Here is a 25691-nt window from a genome sequence, read left to right on the forward strand (position 1 = left end):
CAGAATGTAAAACTAATATTGGGTGAGCATGTTATTAACCTTGAGTTTAAATCTGGCACCCTTAATCTTATGATTAATTCCATGATTAATGCCCAGCAGCAGAGGTTGAAAGCTTAAATGTTTGCGAATGCAAGCATGAAATGAAATTCTAATAACACTACAATGATGTGGATTTATGAGGTGTGTTGGCTGCTAAGGATAACTTGGAAATGCTGTTCCGAGAGTAATTTGTCAAAGTGGACAGTGATGAAGAGTTGACAGTTCATAGTATGGTTGCATAGCCAAATGATAAATGTGTCTACAGAGCTCGCAAGTCAAAACTGCTGATTTAAAATATTAAAATGCATTAGGGGACTGGCAGGATATTACTGTTAAGATTTTTCTGTTTTTACTTTAAGGTCACAGTATAGGAGTGGGATGGTTGTGTACACATGCTCTGTTCGAAAAGGCAATATACACATCAAATTATGCACAACCTCAGTTTGAAAAGACAGAATATGCATCAAATTGTGCCTAGGTCTACTTTTGCTCTTAAAATCACCTCTGCAATCTAGTGTGACAAGTGCCTGTGCTCTTTCATCCTCCTTTGGGATCTCCTTCTCTCCTTCTGAAGCAGTATTAGGGTATTATGTTACACTCATCTAGCACTCTGGAAGATAATTTAAAAATTGTAAACAAAGGCACCTTAAATAGTACATTTTGGTGTGTAATGTGGGTCAGAACCTCAGAGACATGGAGTGAGTTGCCCACAGTTTATACGAAGGCTTAGAAACAAAGCTTGAATACAACTCAGTCTTTGGGTACCTGCCACGTGCTGTTACGTACTTGGCTAAGCCAAGTATAAGGCTTCTGGATAGTTGGGACTTGTTTCCTTTTAACCATGATACAAACTTACCCATTGAGAAGAGTTATTTCCTTTTAAACTTACCATTTAGTTATGAAAAAGCCAGTTGTTTAACGCGGTAACGTCACTGGCATGGTTATAATTTTCACGGATGGCAGTGCCTCTGGGGAGAAATGTGAAAAAATGAATTTCTAGACGGTACAAAAATATATTTCACTGCAAAATGTCAGTTTGCAGCTGAAGAATGAAGCTTTTAAAAATATCTTGTAGAAAAAGAATTTTGCACAGTGTCCCAGCTTAACAACAAGAAAAAAAAAAGGTGGAGGTGTTTTATCGTTCCTTTTCTTAATCTGGATATGTGCTTTCTCTGAAAGGGCTGCATGCCACACAGAAGTGGGATTGCTGCTGGTCAGCCAGGAGCTCTGGTGCTAATTGCCACCGTCCAGGGGACATTACAGTGATCCTTACCTGCTGGGGCTGGGCGAATCTCACTGAAATCCCAGGTGTTGGATCTCCAGCTTGCCTTTCAGGTGCAAGCATAATGTTTGGAAGAAAATCCAGTGCTTCAAAAGGCTAAAACTGTTCCAAAGACCAGTGTTTGAGACTCTTGCCTGTTTGCTAGTGTAGCACTGCAGAGAACTCTTGTTTTCAGTTCTTCAGACTTGATGGAAACACAATGCATGGTTTGGTTGCAGTAGTATTTTTCTTTACAGTTACTGCTGCTTTGAGAGATGGAGCAGAAAAATACGAACTGAAGGTAATTTTGGGTGGGTTTGTTTCCAGAATGCAGGCTGTATCTGAGGTACATTGTAGTGAAAACACCTGGCAATCATAATTGTACAGGTTCCTCAAGTCCTTGTGGGTGTGCTGGTTTACTGCAGTTTGCCAACGCCTGTGCGGAAGTCTCGCTTTCCACTACTTCCACTGCATGTGTAATCTGATCTCTGACACTGAGGTCGATTGCATTTCTTCATTGTAATTTCACATTAAACCAACTTCTTTCTACAGTTACTCAGAAAATTGACAAAAATAGTATTGTCTGAAATGTAAAGCAGCTTAAGTTTGAATTTCCTTAGTCATCTAACGTGTGTCCCTAAGAAGTTGAAATGCTGATGATACTATGCTGATTGGTACTTTGTCCCCAAACCATCCATTAGTGTATTGGCCTGGATTTGGGCGATTTAAGGTCAGTTATCTTTTCTACCTCTGTCATTTTAAACTGGAACTAGTATTTTTCTGTCTCGTTGGAAAAGGTGTAAATGCTAAATTAAGGGAGGAATCAAATCTAGTGCACGTTACTGAAGTAAGAGAAGAGACCAGTGTTTGGAATCGCCTTGAGAAACAACCAGATCCAAAGTTATTTGTACAATCCTATATTTCGCTAGACAGGCAGCAGTCATCTTGCTACTGCAGATTTGTAGCACCTGCAAAATGGCTACCTGTCACTGAGGAAATGTTAAACAAAATATATGTGTCACAGCTTCTAGGGGAGTTGAGAAAGTCACCTTCCCAATGGGAGCAGTTCTTTCACGTCAAATTCTCAAATGGGTTGTCTTGGTGGACGCTGAGTTCTCTTCTCTGCCTGCATTCATACTCTCTAATAAATATAAAGGTGCACCTTGTTTCACCAGATATTGCAGCACTGTTTGGTTTTTTCTTTTTATTTCCTACTCAGGGACTGACATAATATAATAGCCGCACTTCACCTTGGATAGAATTACACAGAGCAATAACGCAAGTTCACCTGATGTGCAGAGAAAGCTGCTTTAGTTTCCCAGTAGATGGGCTGTACCTGCCATTCAGAAGACTCCAAAATGAAAGTTATCTCTGGTGTTTAGAGACAGATTAAGCTCTGCCTTATTAAACTCCCACTATGACTCTTTAAAAACATAAAGGACTTCCATAAATTTTGAACGTGAAGAGCTGTTGGCAGAGTATACTTTCATTCAGCTTGGAAGATGCTCAGACTACCCCAGTGCTGCAGATGTTTGCCATGCACTTGACATTCTTGCTCTGCAGTGTAGCAGAGTGCTGCAATCTTGGCTTCCCTTCAGTTTCAGTGTGTTTCTGAGGAAAAGTTACAGGAACAGATACCTGCAATGCTTCTATAAAACATGCTCTTCTAACTTTTTAGGTTTGTTTGGTTTGTTTTGGGGTTTTTTTAAGTCACTTACCAGTAAGCGAGGTAAAGATAAAGTCACCGTGAGAGTGGATTGTCTATGATAAGGGACTAGAGAAACTCTTGAGTTCAGTTTAAGCAAAATCTAGGCATTCATGCCCCAAAGCAGTTCAGAACACCAACTTTTCACTAGTATCTGGAATCATGTAGCAATTAAAATTTTGGACTTTGGGAGGACAATGCAACCTAAACTTATGGAGCTACCTCCATAGGCTCTAGACAGCAGTGTCTACTGCAATTCAAAAACAGGTAGGGAACATGACTTCTCAAGTAGACCTTATTTCTTGAGCATGACCAGAGTACCCAATGCATTTGATTGACAATGAATTCAACATGAGGTACAGGAGGCACAGCTGGTCTTAGTCAAAAATATGACAGGAGGAAGATAAATATAGTGTGTTCTGAATAATAGCTTAGCATTTATATCACTCATCCAAAAAATGGTCAGTCTTCAAATCTGCAGTTGCTGCTTCCCAACAATCTTAACTACTAATTTGTAGTCTGCTATCACATCCGTTCTATTAAATCATACACATGACAGTGTAGCGGTTGGTTGCTATGGAGAGAATAGGCCAGAGAAAGAACTGATGCTAACCCAGTCAGAGGAAGGTTGTCCTGAAAAGGGGGAAGAGAAGTCCTGGTTCCTTCTTTAGAGACAGCTCCTGTGTTTTGTCTTAAATGGTGAAATAAAGCACATAAACAATCTGAAGAGCAGGAGCCACATGAGCACTGCTGCCCTCCTTCTCCTTGATCAAGCTTAATGCCTGTTGCATGTGGATATTCTGTACCTAAACAAATACAATGCTGAAGTATTTGTACATTTTGATTGGGGATTTCATCTAGACCCACTTTAGCAATATTGTAATCCTTTCTGTCATCATTGCCAATGACAAAGAAAAGGTACATGTGAGTGGAACAGTACTTTGTAACTGCATACTGCAGCCTTAGCGCATGCTATGTCATCTCCCTCTTAATAACCATATCCATGCACACCTACACACACCTTTGTATGTATGCACACACACTTCTTTCCATCATACGTGTTATTTAACCACAAATATACCTGGCCCAGGGCAAGGTACACTTTAATGCTGTTGCATTTTCTGCAGACTTTTTTGTTATGGTTTAAGTGGTACAATACCCAATCAACCAAAGCTGGGGGGGGGATTCACCTTTTTCAAAGGTGTCCACTCAAGCCAATCTGAGCAGTTCTAGGTGTTCCTTACTTTTCTCCCACATCTGTAGCTGGAAGTTAGTACTGAAATAAAACCTGACTTGTAGTTATCTTACACTAATAACCCTGAAAAAAATTAAGTTTCTACTGGTATCTGCTGGGAAAAATCATTTCATGAGCATCCTCCTGCATTTTTCAGTAACTATAGTTGCTATCATTGTTTTCTAAGAACTTGCCATGCCAGTGGTCAATAGTCTGAATCTGAAAAGAACAGCTGCAGGACTTGTTCAGAAATCAGTACAACTAGAGTTACTGGTTTGGGCTGTATTTGGGTCATGCAAGGCAACCAGGAAAATTACTTAACCACTTAGGTTTCATATTTAGTTATAGGCACCGTTGTGGCATTCAGTATGAGAAACCCTGAAGCAATTAGCCAAAGTGGCAGGACTTGGTTTTTTGAAAAAAAATAAACAAAAAAACCCACCCACCCACTCACTTTCTAGATCATCTGAAGTTCTCATGAAACTGTAGGTCCTGCTTAGAGCTGCAACTAGAAGTAGTTCTTGGGCTTAAAAGTGAGAAATTGCATGTTCTGGTCAGAAAATGCTGAAGTGCTCAGTTTGAATTGAATACATGTACACTGGGCAAGAGGAAGGCCAAGTAATGACAGAGCAGGAAGTGGCTGTCTTGAAAAAGGCCAACAGTATGGGGTTTGACGCTATTTTTACACGTGTATTATGCTCTACTCTGTATCATTACATGGGGCTAAACAGAGAAGAACACAAACTTCATTTCGCTACTCATCCAGCTTAGTGCAACCAGTTGCTTTTATTTCTGACACGAAACGTTAAGTACTATTTCTTTATGGGGGTTTTAAGCAGTCTTTACTGAAGCTTTCTACCACTGTAGACCTAATTTTACATAGTGCAATGAAAATACACAGTTAACTGGAAGCTTTTTACTTGAAATATATGTAAAAATGCAATTGCTGTGTTTTTTGAGGAAAGCACCAATAAAACTTAGTAGCCTGCTAGATATCTTGTATAACTAGCATCAAATCAGCAGACTTTTTAATTGTGTCTTAGAAGCCTGCCAATGCTATAGTTTTCTCTTCTAGTAGTTCTACCAAGTCTGTCTCTGAAGTCTTCAATATCTTGTTTAGTTGCGTGGGGGAAACCACTCTCCCTGTAGACCACTGATGATCTGTTGCTCTCACTGAACAGGGAAGCAAGAACCGCAGATGGAGAGAAATATCTCTGTTCCTCCTGAAAACTTTTTTGATTGAAGTATGGTATTTCCTGATTACTTGGCACCTCTAAATACAGATGTTATGACTTCTGTAGGCTTCCCTGCTGTAGTTTTTCACTTCTGCCTTCTTCATTCTGTATCTTCCTGATGATATCTACTATGATCTAACAGCGTCTTCTGGTGCATGAGGTTCAGTATTTCCATGTTCTGCCCTCAGCCATCACTCTGTAATCATATTGGGATTTTCCTCTCAGTTTCTTTTGAAAAGATGACTTATTAATTCATAAAGTCATAGAATGTATTGGGTAGGAAGGGACCTTTAAAGCTCATCCAGTCCAACCCCTGCAGTGAGCAGGGACAATGTTACCAGATCAGGTTGCTCAGCCCCATCAAACCTGACCTTGAATATCTCCAGGGATGGGGCCTCCACCACCTCTGTGGGCAACCTGTGCCAGTGATCGACCACCCTCATAGTGAAGAACTTTTTCCTAACATCCAACCTAAATCTACCCTTTTCTAGTTTAAAACCATTACCCCTCGTCCTGTTGCTACATGCCCTCGTGAACAGCTCTTCCCCAGACTTCTTATAGGCACCTTTCAAGAACAGAAAGGTCACTATAAAGTCCCTCCAGAGCCTTCTCTTCTCCAGGCTGAACAACCCCAACTGTCTCAGCCTCTCTTCATAGCAGAGGTGCTCCAGCCCTTTGGTCATCTTTGTGGCCTCCTCTGCACACGCTTCAGCACTTCAATGTCCTTTTTGTGTTGAGGACTCCAAAGGTGAATGCAGTACTCCAGGTGGGGTCTCACCAGAGCAGAGCAGAGGGGCAGAATCACCTCCCTGGCCCTGCTGGCCACACTTCTTGTGATGCAGCCCAGGATGTGGTTGGCCTTCAGGGCTGCGCGTGCACATTGGTGGCTCATGTCCGGCTTCTCATCCACCAGTAGCCCCAAGTCCTTTTCCTCAGGGCTACTTTCCAGCACATCAGCTTGTATTGGTAACGAGGATTGACCCTACCCAGGTTTCCAGGTGATTCTTTAATTATCTGCCAGATTAACTCATGTTCTCAACAACAGAATTTGTATGAGCATTTTGACTGGTATTTCTATCATAATGTTTCCATCTTAGGGGTATGTATACCCTTGATCTTGATTGCCAAAGAATACCTGAAATTCACTATTAAAGTAATCCTAGTTTGGGTAGTTTGTAACTCAATATTTTGCCTCTTCACCTTCACTTTCCCTTGTGTCAATACAGTAAATTAATAAGGTGTTTTCTTCTTTCCCCTTCCCATGGTATGTCAGACTTGTCTGCTTCATCTTTGCTTTCTTGGTGTTCTTGTTAATTATTATCCCCCCATCAAACAGCTCTTTGTGAGCCATTGGCTCCTAAAAATGAGCAGATTTCTTTCCTTTTTCTGTAAGAGAATGCCTGAGCATTTATCAGTCCTGCAAATAACAAAACAGCTGGTGTACTTTGAAGAGTATGCGTTTAAAAATCCTCCAGTGAGTTAAGTTGATCTTTCCAATGAAAAGAGGAGTTGACTGAATATCAATAAGGAAGAATGAGTGCTACACTGTGTACACTGATATTACTTTGAGTCTACTCCTTAAGTGTTTATTTGTGATTAGAATTACTGTAATTTAATTTAGACTAAATAGAATGTTTCTAAAAGCACAAAAGAACTGTATTTGTTTTTCAGTCAGTGAGGCATGCGGCTGACTGTCCTTGACAGCTCTGAAAAATCTTTAATTCCTTTAGGATGCCTGATGGTGCAATGTCAAATACATGAAGCCAGAAAAGAGGCACGTACAGTAGTCCTTCAAATGTCATATCTTAATTTAGATCAGTTTTAATACTAGGAATAACTCAAAATTATTTCTACTGTTTAAAAGCAAACCAAAGAAAAGACAGATTAGGACTGTGCATGGTATGGAGCTTGCAACTCTTTTCTGCCAACTACTCCACAACTTAGGTTAGTCAACGTTAAGATTAGTTGCTACAATTTCTGGAGATCATTGGAGAATCAGATGTTTTCAAACGAGGTTGATCTAGTCACTGCTTTCAAATGTTGTATTAAATACACTGAGTAGATTAAGTCATAGCATTCAAATTAATGCTTTTAGATAATTTGTCTGAGGAACCTAAGCTTGATACATTTCTTTTCTCTTTAATAAGTTTATGATGTCTATTAATTTATTTTCATGCGATTGGTCTTCTAGGCAATCATTTGGTATGATTTTGAGTTTATAATCTCTAATGCTTCAGGCTTGCTGCAGAATGATTAAGCTAAAATTGTGTTTTGACAGGTCCATGACTGGAGGAACCGTAAGAGCAGCTCTGACTCCTAATTCTATGGGAGTTGTGCACTTCCTCGGTAGTGATGGGATGTCTTAGCTGGCCTATATTTTTTTGCGTTACTCACTTTTCACAGCACAGTTATGTTTCTGTTTTCATGTGTTTGCCTCCAACAACACAAGTGAGATTCCTTCTTCCCCAGAGTGAACGGTCTAATTTCTTAAGGCACATGAATAATAAAAACTCTACAGGACAAGCAATGTCCCTAGGGAATGCACAGGAGCTTTTAGTGACTTGCATCCATTTGCTGTTTCTTCCCTAACTACTAGCTGGTGTACTGTTTTTTCCTAGTAGACAATAGCAGAAGTGCTGCATTTGCACTGATGATGGTTTCTCCAAGAATTACAGCTATTAGTACTTGTGGATATTGTTACTTATGTTATAGTTACTATACTTCTACCCTTCAAATAGGGTGGTTTTGGTTTTATTCTTCTTTCAACTTCTTCTCTAGATTACTACCAGATAGAACATTAATCCTTGGTTTTTATCAGGCTTTGCCTTACTATAAAAATATTCTAGGGAGATGGGAAATGTTCCAAAAGACATTTTTTTTTCTAAGGTCTAGAAGCATAGAAACCTTAGTGCTTTTTGAAAACATTGAGGGGCTAGTCAGAGAAACTGTACTTGGAGCATTTAACAGCTGACCTCTGTCTTGAAAGGGTTTTCTCTCCTGTATTCATTATCATGAATGAATGTCTAAATGTGACTTCTGGTTGCAAATTTGCAAGGTTAAAATAGTATTGAATTGCAAAAAGCCTTCCTAAGCTTTTCTTGCAAAAAGCAGTTTTACCTTGCAGTAACTTACTCATCTGCTGATGCCTTATTTAAGCCACAGAAAGCTGTAATGTAAAGGCAGTGAGAAACTTGGGTAGAGCAGCTGAAAGATGTATGGAATGATTTATTTTCATGTGATTGTTTTACAGGTTGAAAATTGGTGTCCTCGTTTACCTTGGAGAGCAAAAAATCCCAATGAGGAAACTGATCAAAAAACAGTGGTAAGAACATCATTAAAACATGAGAAATAGTTCATAAATTGTGATTCATGCAAAACATCCTGGAATCCTGTGCCACAGAAATGCTAATAAGACTAGAATATATAATATTTTTATTCCCTAGCTTCTCAAAAATGAAGTGAAATATCCTGTATATATGTATTTCACAATGTATTTTCTCCAGTCATTGTATTGTGGTGCAGTGTTTGTAGTAGATTTCCATTTAAAATATTTTTTTCATATAAATTTATGAAATATTGTACACAGATACAGAGAAAACTTACAAATCCATAGACTCTTCACCAGTGTTAAGTGGCCGTATGTGAAACTGTCCATTTTTAATGTCCCATGAATCAGGGGCTTATTTCTAGAAATGCCTCATTGGCTTCTATACATTTTGGTTTTGGATAAACATTTTGATTACCCTTATTTTTTTTTTTCCTTTAAAACCTCTACATCATGCAGTGTTGATTCTGAACTGTTATAGCATAATTATGTAGCACTTAAGTATTCTAAGATAATTGCTGGCTGTATATGAACATTGCTTACATAGTTTAGATATAGGCTGTCTTGTTTTGTAAAACCAATTGCTGTCAGATCAGTCTGGCTTTAAAATTAATATTTCCTTTAAAATTTATACTCTAGTAATGCTTCTTCATTTATGGTATGATAGGAGACTTACTTGTATTTGGAAAATTCATGCTATACGTGAATCTTCAGCATATTGTTCTGATTTGATATGGTGTTTCAGAGATACTTTAACCTCATTTTAAAGCACGTAAACAAAATGAAATCTTATATTGCAAAAAATAAATGCATCATGAAACATTACAAACATATTGTGGAACTACCAAATACTACTAATAAAAATAATACTAATCTATGTGACTTAGAAATGTCTGTTTAAAGATATCTTAAAGATTTGAACTATATCTCAACTTCAGCATCAGGAATTCTTTGGTTTGGGGTTTTTTTTGTTTAAATGAGGAATGTAAAGCACAGTCCATACCTGAGAAGTGTTTTCACTTCTGGAAAGTACGTTATTTGAAGAATAACTAATCTTTGGGGTTTTTTTAATGCTTCAATTGAAGGCTGAAATACGTATAAACTTCGATAATCTCTACAAAATGATGTCAAGACACGAGGAATTCAGGTGGATGATGTTACGCATCAGACGAATGGCCAATACCTGGATTGAAGCAATTAAATCTCTTGCAGAAAAACAAAATTTGGAGAAGAGGAAACGAAAAAAGGTAAATGAAAACATCTTTCATTCCTGCCAGTTGCAGTCACATTGGCTCTTTTAAGCTTCTCGTTCCAGAAGTAACTTCATAGTGGAAATACCAAATATGTCTAAAAGGCTTGTGTTTATACTTGTGCCTTTTTTCAAGAAGTATTACTGTTACAATGGGTATTCGCTTTAAAAATAGTTTTATGTACTTTCCATGAGTCAGTCCTGAGTAAGTTTTCTAACCTCTTTAATTATGGATAAAATAGAGACTATGTAGTAGTTTGTAAAGGGAGATACTGTGAAATTACTGCAAGCTGATGGCACTGGTGTTTTATGTAGTTGTAGAAAACAATTGTACATCTTTGTCCAAAATTGACACTTTAAATGGCATATTCCTGGTTTGGACTTGAGTAGACTTAAATTTGACCACAACTTTGGACTGGGTCAGTTTAGACCTCCTTAATTACCACAACTAGATACTGGATTTTTTTGGTGTTGGTTTTTGGTTTTGGTGTTTTTTTGGGGGTTTTTTGGCCATAGTTGGAATTCAGTAGAAATTGCTGTGAGTTATACTGGTTGCGTGTTTAATGTCGTTAACTCTTAACATGTGTCTTTCCTTTCCAGATTCTGGTTCATCTGGGACTTTTGACGAAAGAATCTGGATTCAAGATTGCAGAAAATGCATTTAGCGGTGGTCCACTTGGTGAATTAGTCCAGTGGAGTGATTTAATTACATCTCTCTACTTACTGGGCCATGACATCAGGATTTCAGCTTCACTGGCAGAGCTCAAGGAGTAAGGAGATTACTTTCACTTTTGAAACTGGAATGCAAAAAAAAGGAAAAAATAATTGTAAACTCTTGACGCTTCTATTAACTCTGTGTATAATTTCTTGAAGCCTAAAATGGAAGTGATAATTTACTTAGCTGACAATTAGTTTATTTTCAAGAGCACAGTGTATGTGCTGTGAAAAGGATAATGTGTTTTCATTGTAGCTTAAGGCTCCTGAGACTTCATAAAGGAATGTTGTAAAATTCCAACTACACAGCTTACTCTTTAACATTCCAGGTGCTTTAATCAGCTGCAATAGGCAATTTTACAGACAAGCCTAGTTCTGTGTCCTCTTCAGTTTCTGTTGTTCTTCACTCAGTATCTGTTTTTAAAATAAAGACTTAAATTTTTTAAACACATTACTTTTGATGTAGTTAATAATTTATGTCAGATCACGTTGCTACCTCACTCATTTTTGTCTTGCTTTGTGTACTAGTTCAGCATTAGGCATAAAACATCTGTTTTAAGCTTGAAAACAAACACTTTGTTATAGCTTTCATTTTTTTAATAACAAACATGGCACCATCATTTTACAGAGAGCTCTTATACTATTAAACTATCAATAAAAGTCAAAATTATTTTAAATCATTTCAAAGCACACTATTTTTAGGCATTCCAGCCATACTGCTCTCCTGTTTAAACTAGATGAGGTTTTTAGTGGAAATCGACGCTTTACTGATGTATAAACAGTTCTTTAATTAATGCTGAGCATCTTTAGCATTTAAATGTTCTTACATGGTTCCTGATTTGGAAAAGATAAGAGTAAAGTTTTTTTGGAAAGGATAATTATTGATATAAATAGTATTACAGCATCTGTTTAAGGTATTTGGAAAGTAATACTTTTCCATATTCCTTCTTTGTTTGTTTAGGATTATGAAGAAGGTTGTAGGTAACAGATCTGGCTGCCCTACCCAGGGGGATAAAGTTGTGGAACTCATTTACATCGATATTGTGGGACTCACTCAGTTTAAGAAAACCCTTGGTCCATCGTGGGTACATTACCAGTAAGTATAACACTTATTTGACATCTTAAGTGCTTTGTTAAAGAGCTTTTGTTGAATAGCACATGTCAAAATACAGAGGTGAGTACATCCATGTGAATTTGAATTTATTTAAAAGTGTGGTTCTCTCTTGTCGTTGACTTTTAAGCTTAAAGGGACTATCACCTGTTGGTTGCACACCATCTTTATCCCTCCCATTGCCCCAGCAAGTTTGGGATTTTTGGATTCAAACATTTTTAATCTTAATGAATTGTATTATCTTGTTGAGCCATCATCTTTACTTTTCTTTCCCTCACCTCTTTACATCCTCTCCATTTTTGTCCTGTAAATTAGTAGATGATCTGAGAGATTATTGGATTTTGTTGGTTAGTTGGAAAACCAAAGGCGTGTTTTGCTTCTCAGTGTTTGTAGCCATGCTGGATTGATGATTTATCTATTTTAGTTGTATTGCCCAACTGCAATAATTTAGTTTTCTGTTCTATCCCTTAAGATGCTGGGCAGAGAGTTGTCTTCAGGGATAGGCCTAAAGAATAAACCTGCTGGTAACTGTGGTTATTGTTGCTTCTGTAATCTATATCTTTTCATTAGAAATGGAAGATGGCAGTCACAAGAAATTACTTTGTGCAGCCTCCTTATGTCTGCAGTTTTAGAACCGCATTTCTTCTTATCTTTAAATCAGCAAGCCTCCCAAGTGTTGTACAACTACATATCAGCATGAAATAAAACCAAATCCAAATTACTGACTCTGATTTTTCTGTACCTAATCGAATTAGCTGTGTTTCATCATCCGTGAAGTTCAGTAAATCCCCCTTGAAGGAAGGTATTGAAAGGTGTTCACTGCAGGCAGAAGAATTGTTTTCTCTCTACCTCAGGATTTTCTAGAACATTGGATCTTTTCAGCATAATTTTAAATGAGAGTACTGTGATCAACATTGCAGATTAGATTAGTCTTAATCTCTTTTTTGAAGCAGAGGAGTAAATGGATACTCTGGTTTTTAGGAGCCTGCTAATAAAGATAATCCCATTTTCCACTGAGCTACAGTTGGTTGTCTGTCTGCCAGATGTAACTGTCACTAGGCAATCACATGCAGCAATGTGGGTAGGATATAAAACCATACTTATAAATTTAAAATACTACTTCCCTATTATTTTCTATTTCCTATTTGGTATATTCTGTAAGGGAGATATGGAAATACACCATGACATTGAGATTATTAGATTCTCTCTTCAATTTTTCTTGCTTATTTCATTAATCATTAAATCGTAAGTTTTCAGTCTGTTTTTCATTGATTCCCGATTTGTGGTAATGAGTGACTTATTCTCGTTTAGGAGAGTTGAATTAAATTTAACTCTAAATAAATAACTTAGGGTAGTATAGGAGTTTTTGTTAAGCTTTTGAAAAAGAAAACAATTACTTAATGCCTCTCTCCTACAATATTTGATTTCATGGGGTGGATGGGGTCCTCATCTAGTCCATACCTTTGCTGAAAAGTAGGTTTGGATCATTCCTTATAATTCAGGTTTTATAGACCTTTCATCAAACTTCATGCATTTGCTGGGAATGTCTCTAAGTACTTGATACTGTTTCTCAGGTTTAGAGTCTAGCAGAGAGAACCAGAATTGATTAGAGCAGGAGAATTAATCCATTGCGTCAAGCAAGCTATCTCCTATTTGAAGATCCTCTTCCAGTCACTCTTTTTTCCTCTCAGCATCATAAGTTACCTCATAAATTTTGTCATCAAAGTACTTTTAAGTTAAAACTAATAAGTCTAGTGTAAGAGCGTAATAATATGTCTGTTTATTTCACTCTAGAAAATAAGCGTTATCATTAAAAAGCTGTCTTCTAGTCCTTGTTCTTTACAAACTTTACTTTCTCATTCAGTTGCATTTAATATCGATAAGAATAATTCTTTGACTTGACAGAAGTGTTTTGATTTATGCCATACAGTTTTTCAGCTCAGTCTGGTTTATGCAGAGCAGACTCAAATACAAATAAATTAGAATTCGTTCATTTGCTTCAGATTGGAGTAGAGTGGTAGAATACACCTGTGCCTTCAGAACTGCCTGTTGATAAGAGTGCCATTTGTAATCTTTGTGAGTGAACTTGAGCCACGAGGAAACTTTTGGTAAAGGCAAACCAGGTTTCTAGAACTGCTAGCTCAAAAGAATGACCCTGCTGCTTTGAGAGGTATTTCTGAACAGCTGAAATACTGATCCCTGTGTCTGAGATCTGTAGCACCAATGACTCTCGATAGTACATGCTTTATCTGTGGTATAATTAGTGCAGTAACCTAGCATGAATATAGCAAAACAGATCTCATTTTTGAGTGCACCTTATTTTCAAGCAGAAGAATGCCTGGAGGTGCAGTATTTTTCAGTTTTGAAGTCTGGATATTTGAACGCAGTTTATGTTTAATGAAGCAACATAAAAATTAGTAGCTTAATATAGTTTGAGGAGTGTGGCTCATTACCTTTCTTAGTAACTGCATTCTCCATACAGCACATAAGAACCTGATATTTTTTCATTTTTCTACAGTCTCTCTAGCATTGACTCATTCCCATATGCCAAAAATCCAACTGGCTTTATTTTTGAAATAAATTAACATGACAGCTATTCTGAAAAATGAGCATCATTCCTGATTCTTACATGTTTTCTAGAATACATCTGTTTTAAGAGGGTTATTTTCTGACTAAGGCTTTACATTTTAAATGCAACTACTGAGCAGCCTGAAAGTTAATGTGTGTCTCTGCAAGGATTTCTCTAGGCAGACATGAGCTGCTCGTGATCTGAGCTGGCTGGGTATAAGCCAGAAAAATCTGGAGTGCATGTATCTGTACCTGTGCTGGACAGCATTGCTCATATAGACAAAGATGAGGTATATCTCAGGTAGGAGAAGGATACGAATAAATGTGTATCAATATTTCCACTAGAACAGCCCAGTTAAGATTGTGCTTATGCCCAATATTTATGGAAAAACAGCCACTTAAAAATAGTGCTAATCATAGGTTAATTTTGCCTAATTTTTCTTTTTTTTAAAAGTTCAAAAATTGTCACTTCTTATATGTTAGAAGATTTTAATTGGATATATCGGTCTGACACCAATTCTAAGACGTTCTCTGCAACTTCCTGCTAAAGCTAGGTGGCATTTTAGGAAAGAGGGGGCAACTGAGTGAAAAACTAAAGTTGAAAATATACTAAATTAACGTTTTTATTTAAAATATATCCCTGCTTTGAACAAATACTGGTTTGCCATTTTGAAAATTAATTATTTCAGCTTAGAAATCTAAAAACATAATATATAAAATAAAAATGTTGCTTTAAAATAGTTCAATTAAAAGAGATTTAAACCACTAAATGAAACAAATGGAGAATGTGGTACTTGGGCAGACAACTGAGGCATTCCTATGTATATTAAAATATCAGTTCAGCATAACTGTCATTAATTACATTCGCTTATAAATTTTAAATCTTTGCTTCACCAGTTCTTTTCTGCTGCATTTTGGGGATTAAGCTCACCACTTGAATGTTTGATTTCTCAAACCATTTCTGCACACACTTGCACTTTCTGCTGTGATCTTTTTTCCCTTTTCTGACTGTTTTGGGTTTTCCCTGCTTCCTGCTTTAGCTTGGTTTCTGTTGCATCACGTTTCCTGTCCTGCTTCAGAGCCCTGTGTGTAAATCCCTGTGAACAATCAGCGCTACAGACCTTACATCTGAATACAGGGAAAATTGAGGAAACGGCGCACTTTGAGATGATCACGTGCGCTCTAGTGCTCCTGACGTATAGAATTTGACAAACTTCAGTAACTTTGCAGTTTTTCAGTAGCTTTCACCCATTTTTCATTCCCATGCACTCAAGTACCTGGCCAAAAGCTGTATATTTGATAAGAATTTTGTTTCAAGGCTTGCCAAGAAATAACAGGGCTTTTAATACTGGATGATTCATCAGTGCAGAAGTTGTTTTGGTCCTGCTGGAGTATTTTGTATGATGCAGAGATAATTGCCACTGTTGTAAAATATTTTCATTGAGAACATTTGACATAAAACACTGCACAGAAACTAATCTGTCAGCTTTGTTGTTTGGTGAATCATAATGTGTTGTATATTTTTACTTTCTTTTTGCTTGAAAGACCTTTGTGAAGAGTAAAGAAAAAGTAAATTTGCTCTTTTTGTACTTTCAAATACAAAGGTGCCATTTCATATAAGAGTTTAAAAGTTGCTGTTGCTTTTTTCTATTTCTCAATTTAATGGATACTTCAGACAAAGGAACAACATATAAGAATACGTAAATATTTTTTGGGGACTAAATACTTTAATCTTTATAGCTGAAAAATTGTTGGAGCTAAGTTCCTTCACCTTTTGCGGGCTAAGTTCTTTCATATTTTAAAGACAAAATCCTGACGTTTTACTGAACGGAATATATATATACACAATTTGGGCATGGGAAATGTTGAAGACAGAAGAATATAGCCATTTTTAACGGTAACTTTTGCAGCTGTCTCCCTTTTCTGCCACCCATCCAGTTGTGTCCCTTCCTTAGCACGTACAAGACCAACGATTTGTGTGCAGTGATGAGAGTTCATGTCCTCATTACACAGTGGCACATGGTGTAGGAACACATCATATATATGTCTTTTCAGAAAATTTTGTGAGGGCTGAAGAACGGTAGGGTCAGCAGCTCTGGAGCCATGTAATCCAAATTATTTGCAGTGGAGCTAATGGTCAGTATGACGGCTGTAATGTTCCTGTCCAAGCCATATCAAAGGTCGGGCAGGCAGCATTTTGGAAACATAACTTCTGGAATCTGGATGCTACAATGTGTGCCACCTTCTTCATACTGAAGCTTTTTTTGCCTTTTGTGTACTGTGGGCTCTTTTTGGAAAGGGGTTACTTGTAAATGAAGTCATTTTTTTACAAGGAATTAACAAGACTTTAAATAAAGGACTGAGTGTGAATCTTTCATCCCAGACCCTTTGTAATACAATGCCAAGGTTTCTTTCAGAAAGGTTGTTGCAGATACTTGACTTTTTTATATTGTATTTTCCAAAAGTCTGTGAGAAAATATTTCATAAACAAATAAGTGGCCTGTCTGACTGCAAACATTCAGCAAATTAAACTGTCTTCAGTGCTTTTTCAGTAGATCTAATTGACCCAAAAGTCCAAACCTGAAGACTATTTTGCCTAAAGATAAATTACTATTCCATTCTGATCTTCTTAGCATGTGGCGCTTGGCTGTTGCATTGGTTTTGTAGTAATGGGTGCGAACATCAGGAAATAGATGAAAAATCCTCTCTTCTTCTGCCTAAATTCTACTTGAGAGCCCCAGGAAGGTGACCACAGTAGCATTCCAACAAGCACTACTTGGACATTAAAGCATAACTTCATTCTGTAAGAACAAAGAAACCCCAGAAAAGCTCCAGGGTTGCTATTTGAATGTCTGATATATCCTTGAATTTGTTGATCGTCTTTGAGCATGTAATGAGAACAGAAATGTTTGAAATTAAAATGTCCCTTCAGTTCATAAATAGTCTACAGTTGCAAACAGAAACAAACCACATCTTAATTATAACAACTCTATATATACACACATGTTTCTATATACATGTGCAAGTGTACCTACAGTCAATTATTTTTTTTCTTTTAGGTGTATGCTGAGAGTTTTGGATTCCTTTGGAACTGAACCAGAGTTTAACCATGCCCATTATGCCCAGTCTAAAGGCCACAAGACACCATGGGGAAAGTGGAACCTTAATCCACAGCAGTTTTATACAATGTTCCGTAAGTATCCCTCTCTTTATAAATAATTTGGAGCTTTAAAAAGAAATGCAGTTATTAAGAAGAATTTTTGTGTTATGAAAGACAAATTCATGTCTTAGTAAAATGCAGCTGCTAAATGGGCAGAATAATAAGTGTCAATAAGTGTCTAATGCAAAAGCTCAATTGTGCCTTCAAGCAACAATCAGAAAATAACAATATCAGCTTAATATAAAAAATGGTAGGGAACTTAATTACCAGGGAACCTGTGTGAAGTGGAGATTGACTTTTCCTTCAATGTCAGTGAGATTTTTGTTAGTTTTGCCTTCTCAAATCCTGCTATGGAGCAATAGGTTTTTAAGGAACTCACTATATTGCAGTTTTATAAACTGCACTCTTGCATTTCATCATGTTACATTGAAGTGCATGGCTATGTTGTTGTATTTCTGCTTTTTTCCCCACAGCAACTGAGCAACGCAATGCCTTTGTTATTTCTTTGCATTCAATATTGATAAACTAGCACTCAGCAAAAATAGGTTTTTTTGTCTCTATTTTTGGTGGATTTCTCAAAATTTTCACCAAGCTTGTTTTCATGTTGTGACCATTCAGCCTGAGGTGAACTGATTCACATTTTTTTTTGCCAGCTGTGTACAAAATTATTGGAAAAAAAAGTTGTAGATTTTAGCATTGTTGTTGATGGCTGAAGCATTGTTAAATTATCTTTAAAATCTGGTTTTTTGCTTGGTGAAGAGAAGGCTCTGGAGTGACCTTGTTGTAGTCTTCCAGTTCCTGAAGGGGGCCTACAGGAAAGCTGGGGAGGGACTTTTGACAAGGGCAGGTAGTGATAGAATGAGGGGGAATGGTTTTAAACTGGAAGAGTGAAGGTTTAGACTGGATATTAGGAAGAAATTCTTTACTGTGAGGGTGGTGAGACACTGGCACAGGTTGCCCAGGAAAGCTGTGGATGCCGCCTCCCTGAAAGCGTTCAAGGCCAGGTTGGACGGGGCTTTGAGCAGCCTGGGCTGGTGGGAGGTGTCACTGCCCATGGCAGGCGGGGTCGGTTGGACTGGATGAACTTTAAGGTCCCTTCCGACCCAAACCATTCTGTGATTCTATGATTCTATGCTGTTGTGTGCAGCAGCATCTCAGCCCAGATCTGTAAAGAAACACTTGGTAGTGACCAGCCTGAGCTCTAAAGTTTCATGGTGGTCCCTGTCTGTGACCAAGGCCAGGGCATACACTGTTCTCTCTCATCAGACTTCATAGTCAAGCCTTTCAAACTTTTCTGCTTTTCATAGCAGAATTATACATGCTGCTGTCTGGCTGACATGCTTTTGATTTCAGTTGCACTGTAAAATTCTTGAGAGGCATATTTTGTCTGTCAACATTTGCTGTGTAAGTTTTTCCAGAGAAATATAAATGAAGGTTGTTCGAAAGATAAAAGACTGCATTCACAGTTATTTCAAAGCAAGTAACAAAACGCCTGGTGGGGAAATGTGACTTGGAAGTGGCTGCAGAGTTTGAGCCTGGACATTAGCAAGCAGAGCTTGTTCCACACCCGCATGGTTTGCTAATATTTATTGGTTTATGTCCTAAATGAAAAAGGAGCCAAAAGCTCAGTTGTGCTATATTTCAGTAGTCCAGCTGCTGGGAAATTTCTGCGTGAGGTCCTGTTCAAGATAGCACCAAGGGTGATGATGCTCTTGAGGAAAGTATTTTGTGAACACTTGTGGCACAGCAGTGTGCATGCACTCCTCAATCCCACTCCATGAAATGCAGAAGAAAGTAAATCATTACAGAGAAGATCTCTGTTGAGGCAGTGTAGACTACTGTGGCAGTCTCTTGTTCAGAGCAAAGCACTTCATAATGAATTTCTAGAGCAGTATGAGTATATTGGAATTTCAACAAATAACCATTTCCAATTTTTACTATGGAAGTGACTGCTGATTTTCCTTTGCAGGAAAAGCGGGAGAGAGATTGCAAGCAAAGTTGTTCTGAGGCATGAGTGATTCCAGTGCTATGGATTATTCAAGGATTTTGCTGCTTTTTGTACTAGGTGCAGAGGAGTCGGTGTACTGCAGTTTTTAAAGTTTATTTTTGTTTTCGTTCTCTGCTGCAGAGATAGCACCGTCTTTATGGGGTGGTGATTAAAACTGCATGCTCTGCGTCAGTGAAGATTTTAGGACAGACTGGAACCCTGGACAGCTTCCCAAGATCCCCAGACTCTATTATGTTTTGAGAACTCTGATTATAAGGGCAGAAAATTATTACTGAGCAACAAGCAAGCCATATTCAAACCTGTGGCATGTTACCAAATGCATGACTGTTCTCTGAGCTTTCCAGAAGCACAAGGGAGTTTTTTACCCTTTTTAATGTTTTTTATTTAATTTCTTTTACACAAAATAACAGTACTGGTACTTTTAAAACTGCATGATCTGGCTTAAAAACCCATCTGAGTGCTTCCTGCCAGTGCTGTTTGAGGCACTGAATTCCACCAGTTCTAAGCGCTAACTTTAACAAAGGTTTATTTTTCTTCTGAGCATCTACTGCCTCGCCTCTCCTTTGAATGCAATCTCTCATCCTAAAATATGAGAGGATGGAAAAATGTCCCTTTTCAGGCATATTTGCAATGTGCCATTTGCTGTGCTAACTTCTACAAAATCCTTGGGTCTAAGTGAGGGCCTAGCTGTTGCTGAGGCATTTTTTTGTGAATAAGAGTGATTGTCATTTGAAATGCTGAGTGTAATGGCAGAGGGAAGTGTACACTGTGTATGGTTTCTCTGTTCTACTGCGTTATCCAGTTGGCTGATTTTCAGAAATCAAAAAGCAGAACCTCATAATTGCATTAGATTTCTTTCTTTCTTTACTTATTTACTTTTTAAGAACTCTGACCATAGGTTTAGCATTTCATCTATTGTAAGTGTCTGGGGTTGTTATTTTCTTTTTATTATTTGGAGTTTTTTTAACTTTGCAAAGTGTGTTTAGTAAGAAGTTGTCAGCTTATGTGCCAGAATTTAAAAGGGAGGCTTATAAAGGAGTTCCTAGTGTTTATTGCAGCCTAATTCTGTGTAAACTTGTGAGGCTATGACATATTTTAGAAGGTGCAAAAATCCCACATATTGGAGTAATTTTTAGGCAGTGGGGATAGATTTTTACCTGAAGCCTTCAATACAGGAGTCCATCCCTGGAATTAAACACGGTATCTACAAAGAGAAAAAACCAGACCCTTCATTTTAATGAGGCTGCAGGGCTGTGTCTTTATAGGAGGAGAACAGTGGCTACTGCTGCTGGATGTCACTGCTGGAAAAACACTAGTGGAGGCTTAAGAATAATTGCATACCTTTTGCATGCACTTGTCTGGGCACTGGGTTCACACAACAATTTTGCTAACTATCAATATTTTATGATAGATGTATCTGAGTGAATTAGGCAGTGAAATTTGTATTCTGACTGGCATGGCGTGATGTTGTAGGCTAGTAATTAGCATGGATAATATGCAGCGAGTTGGATGCTTGGTGCTGGCTCTTCTAATATAGGAGGTGAACCTGAGAGATTTACTAAAATGTATTTATGACATTGAGCAATATACAGCTCTGTTAACAAGCATGAATCCAGGCTTTTTTCAGATTGTTGATACTGCATCTTTGAGATTGTCAAGCTGGATTTCTACTGGTTCTCTTATCTCTAAGAATACAATAAAGCGCAGCACACAAGAAAAGCATTATCACTGGCCTTGGTCCAGCTACAGAATTTTTATTGCTAGAAAAGAGCCAGAAAATAGCTGCTTACTTCAGTAGACGCATGCAGCAAGACTTAATAAGGACTATTTTTGATAATAAAGCAAGCAAATGTATCTCTCAGTATGAATATGAAGGAAGTGATCTGTTGAATAATATGTTCCTTATACCTACTTTTCTGACAACATTCATGCTTTTGTAACACTAACTGGTAATTTAAAAGATTTTAAATATGCTCCATTTCTTGCAGCTCACACTCCAGATAACAGCTTCCTTGGATTTGTGGTAGAGCAGCATCTGAATTCCAGCGACATTAAACACATTAATGACATCAAAAGGCAGAATCAATCTCTCGTATATGGCAAAGTAGATAATTTCTGGAAGGTGAGTTTTCTATACTTGTATACTTCAGCAAATTTATTTTGATCAATATAATAAAGCATAACTCTAAATTTACAAGTAACCCTTCTCTCTAAATCTATTAAGTTCTTTTTCTGAAAGTAAACAAATTTAAATAATTAAATTGAAATTGTGAAGTCTTTCTGAGGAGGAAGCTTCTGTCTAAATTGATGTGGATCTTTTGCTATTTATGCACACCTTTCTGATAGAATAGAAAGTTTTTATAGTCTTGATATAACAATAATTTTGGAAAATGCAGAAGCCGTTAAAAGTAATGGGAAATTGAAGGTGTCAGAGGCTTTGTGAATTTTAAGCAGTCATAAGCAGATGTGCCTTTCAGTTATTTATTTTCTTATGCTACAATAAAAAATGTTGTGCATTTTTAACTGGAAATTGTGTTTCACTAAAGACCTTGGGAGTGTTCAATCTCATTTTCGCTCCCTGTAATAGCTTCAGAGTTTTGTTTCTAAAATTTTGCAATTGCTGCATTGTCCTCCATCTGCAGACGAGAGCTGCAGAATAACAATATCGAGGTTTGGTCCTATTTTCACCAAGCTGAAGCATATTGTGTTGTTAAGCTCCCAGTGGTCTCTGCTTTTGTCCACTGTCCTTTCCTGGAGCTCCTTCCAGGCTGCCACACCTGGGAGTGTCTCTCTCATGCAGTTTTCAAAGAAAAGCGATTACTTACTAGTAACTGGATTTCTTCCAAGTTACCTCTAGCTTTGTGTGCCCATATAGTCTGTGTGCCTCCCATGCTGCCTAAAAAGAAGTTCTATTTTAAGCCTCTTGTCGATTGAAAAGTGACTGATCTGCACATGCTGGGCCATACATAGAATCAAACAATATATCTGTGTCTCACGTTTTTCTTTCCTTTTTATTGGCATGAGAATATCAGTTTTGCACAGTTTTCTGAACCACAGAAGCAGCATTTAGGCTGATAACTGATTATACAGAATAAAGTCTTGAAAAAATGATAGCTAGAAGTAAATGGTCCATTTGTGAGACAAAACAAAACAAAAACTCAAGAGAAATGGGAGAATGTCGCCAGTGTTTGTGGTAGCCCAAAGATAGAGCTGAATGCTTCATAGAATCATAGAATGTATTGGGTTGGAAGGGACCTTTAAAGCTGATCCAGTCCAACCCTCTTGCAGTGAGCAGGGACAATGTTACCAGATCAGGTTGCTCAGAGCCCCATCAAGCCTGACCTTGAATATCTCCAGGGATGGAGCCTCCACCACCTCTCTGGGCAACCTGTGCCACTGATCTACCACCCTCATAGTGAAGAACTTTTTCCTAATATCCAACCTAAATCTACCCTTTTCGAGTTTAAAACCATTACCCCTCATCCTATCGCTACATGCCCTCGTGAACAGCTCTTCCCCAGATTTCTTATAGGCACCTTTCAGGTCTTGGAAGGTCGCTATAAGGTCTCCCCAGAGCTTTCTCTTCTCCAGGCTGAACAACCCCAACTCCCTCAGCCTGTCTTCGTAGGAGAGGTGCTCCAGCCCTCTGATCATCTTTGTTGCCCTCCTGTTGCTGCAGCACTTCATTGTCCTTTTTGTGTTGGGGACTCCAAAGCTGGACACAGTACTCCAGGTGAAGTCTCGCCAGAGCAGAGCCAAGAATGCTTCTTGGCTTCTGTACTGAGAAAAATATGTATATTAGTTGTGCTTCACTGATTGTGATCTCTCAGGTTTATATCTGAGCTTGTTGCACTCAGCCATGTAATCTGCATCTTAAAAGGAAATTTTTCTTTGTATCATAGTAAGTACTGTGACAGTTACTGTTTTGCTCATGGTATAGAACAACTTAATGTGCCCCTATCTGCAGTCTCCTGTTGTCTGCAGGGTGATGGAGCAGAGCTGGGATCCTTTCAAGTCTCTTCTTGCTGAGGTTCTTGTACCTTCAGTTCCTGATCTCATTACCAGTCTCTCAGGAACAGCTGCATGTTATAATCATCGAGTCTTCCTGACCTGATTTGTAGTAGAGATCAGCAGAACAACCTGTTGAATAGTAGTTGGATTTAAGAACAAGATATTTGCTCAGTTACCAGGGTTGGTTTTTTTTCACTGACATACCTATCTTGGTCTATTTATTCTGTCTGCGTGAATTCAGATATACGTATTAATAGCTTATGTGCCCAGAGGGGAGATTTGTGATTGCCTAGTCTAAGATTCTGTATGACACACAGGATATTCATGGGCTGATTAAGACAAAAACATGGCTTTTTGGAAAAGAACATGCAATCTTGATTTTTAAATAGTACAGCAGTGGAAACCTCACTACTTCCTATGGTAAAACCCTTGAGTAATTGCCTTCCTCCTTAAAACTCTGCATTTCCAAATTGTAGTTCCCAGTCTTAGTAGCAGTTGTAGGCTTTGTCTATGGGACTGATGGTGTTTCTGTTCAGTTTCCCTGTAGGAATATATAAGTTGAGGTCAAAGTTTAACCCATATTAATCTCCTGAAAAGCCTGTAAATGCTGAACCACTGAAAGCTTTATGATTTCTAATCCTGAAGTGTTCTCACACGTCTGCTTTCTCTGAACCTTTTCAAGGTTGTTCACATTCCTCTTGAAATGTGAATTGTGTTAGCAAAGGGCACACGGGCTATATGAGCACCAAACAAACAGAAGTACTATATGCACTATAATACATCTCCCCTTTTCTCCATTAGGAACTCATTTTTAGATGAATTCTCAGCCAAGACTCTTGTGTCATTTTTAGAACTGCTGCTTTTCAAGTCACTGCTCGGTTTCTATAACCATAGCCTATCTTGTTCCTTCCCAGATGTATGACTTAATACCTGGCCATATTAAAATGCTTACTGTATGCTTGTAGCATTAAGCACATTAAAACGGTAACTTGCAGACTGTAACTGCAGTCGTGCCCATATGCTCTGGTACATACAGTGTAATCACTGCAGATAGGTTTTGAATTGGTGACTATGTGGGATATCTTTTCTGGAGTGATAAAATCCGATTCTTGTGATCAACAGAAAGCCTGAACTAATCTTGTGTCTGTGTAATTTGCTTATTTCATGTTTCCTTCATTTTCCCTGTTCAGTGCTCTTTTCATCTGCCACCGTGGCTTGTACTGAACCCAACTAATCTATTTATCCTGCTACTTTTCTTTATATTGAACATGGCCAATTAACAAAAAGGGTAATCTCCACAGAATACACATGTCAGTGCTAGGTCTGATCAGGCAGTAGAGAAGCACAGTATGAAAGGGAGGGTTTTCTGGTCCCCAGACTGAGGGGCTTTTGGGGATCATCAGTTGCAGATAAATTGCTTCATTTAAAACCAAGCGGGTTGAAATGGAACTAAGGTATGCACAGGGCCTTTTTTTCTCTGTGAGTGGGAGTAGAATAGCTAACTACCATCATGGTTTTACATAGTCATGAGCATGGGTCTTTTTCTGCATCTGGCAAGGCATGTTAAAAAATAATTCTTTTTTTAATTTTTTTTAAAAGATGCCATGTTATTTGTCATTTCTTCTTTGCTAGAAATTGCCGTATTCCCATTGCTGTTGCATGGCTGGGCAAACTTGGTGAGTTGGTCAGTCTAGCTCAGACAACCAACTTAATGTGTGAGCTGGCCAGGTTATTCCAGCTAAAGAGAATTATGGATTGCTTATAGACAATATCCTGTCTTTCCACATCATCAAATGGGGCAAAACTCTGGTATGAATATGATGGCTAATGGGGGAGGAATACATTGATAACTAATGTGAGTTTTGGATGCAGAAAAAAATGTCAGCCCAGGGCTTGAGACCAGTGACCTTCATCCCGTGTCACCGTGGGGAAGTCTGGGTACTTTTTGCTGGAGGTCAGGAAGGACAAAGCTTCAGGGACTGTAAGATACATCTTGATTTCTTCCCTCTGATAACTAAATCAGTCTTAAGTGGATTGAGGATTACAAAACTCTAAAGAGTTTTGCTGCATT

The 25691-nt window shown here is 38.0% G+C and overlaps 1 protein-coding gene across 1 annotated transcript in view; it reads left to right on the plus strand.

The window, feature by feature from the left end:
* LOC104542915 (alpha-1,6-mannosylglycoprotein 6-beta-N-acetylglucosaminyltransferase A) overlaps positions 1-21731 on the plus strand; it is a gene marked incomplete at its 3' end in the record, with an annotated part of 43721 nt that extends 21990 nt beyond the window's left edge. The window contains exons 5-10 of the mRNA XM_010187381.1: positions 8725-8796; positions 9885-10046; positions 10649-10818; positions 11724-11858; positions 17501-17634; positions 21598-21731. Of these exons, the coding sequence (XP_010185683.1) occupies positions 8725-8796; positions 9885-10046; positions 10649-10818; positions 11724-11858; positions 17501-17634; positions 21598-21731 (807 nt within the window). The remainder of the gene's footprint in view (positions 1-8724; positions 8797-9884; positions 10047-10648; positions 10819-11723; positions 11859-17500; positions 17635-21597) is intronic.
* Between the last annotated feature and the right edge of the window lie 3960 nt (positions 21732-25691).

This window comes from Mesitornis unicolor, unplaced genomic scaffold (genome assembly GCF_000695765.1).
Source record: "Mesitornis unicolor isolate BGI_N332 unplaced genomic scaffold, ASM69576v1 scaffold19606, whole genome shotgun sequence".
Taxonomy (NCBI): Eukaryota; Metazoa; Chordata; class Aves; order Mesitornithiformes; family Mesitornithidae; genus Mesitornis; species Mesitornis unicolor.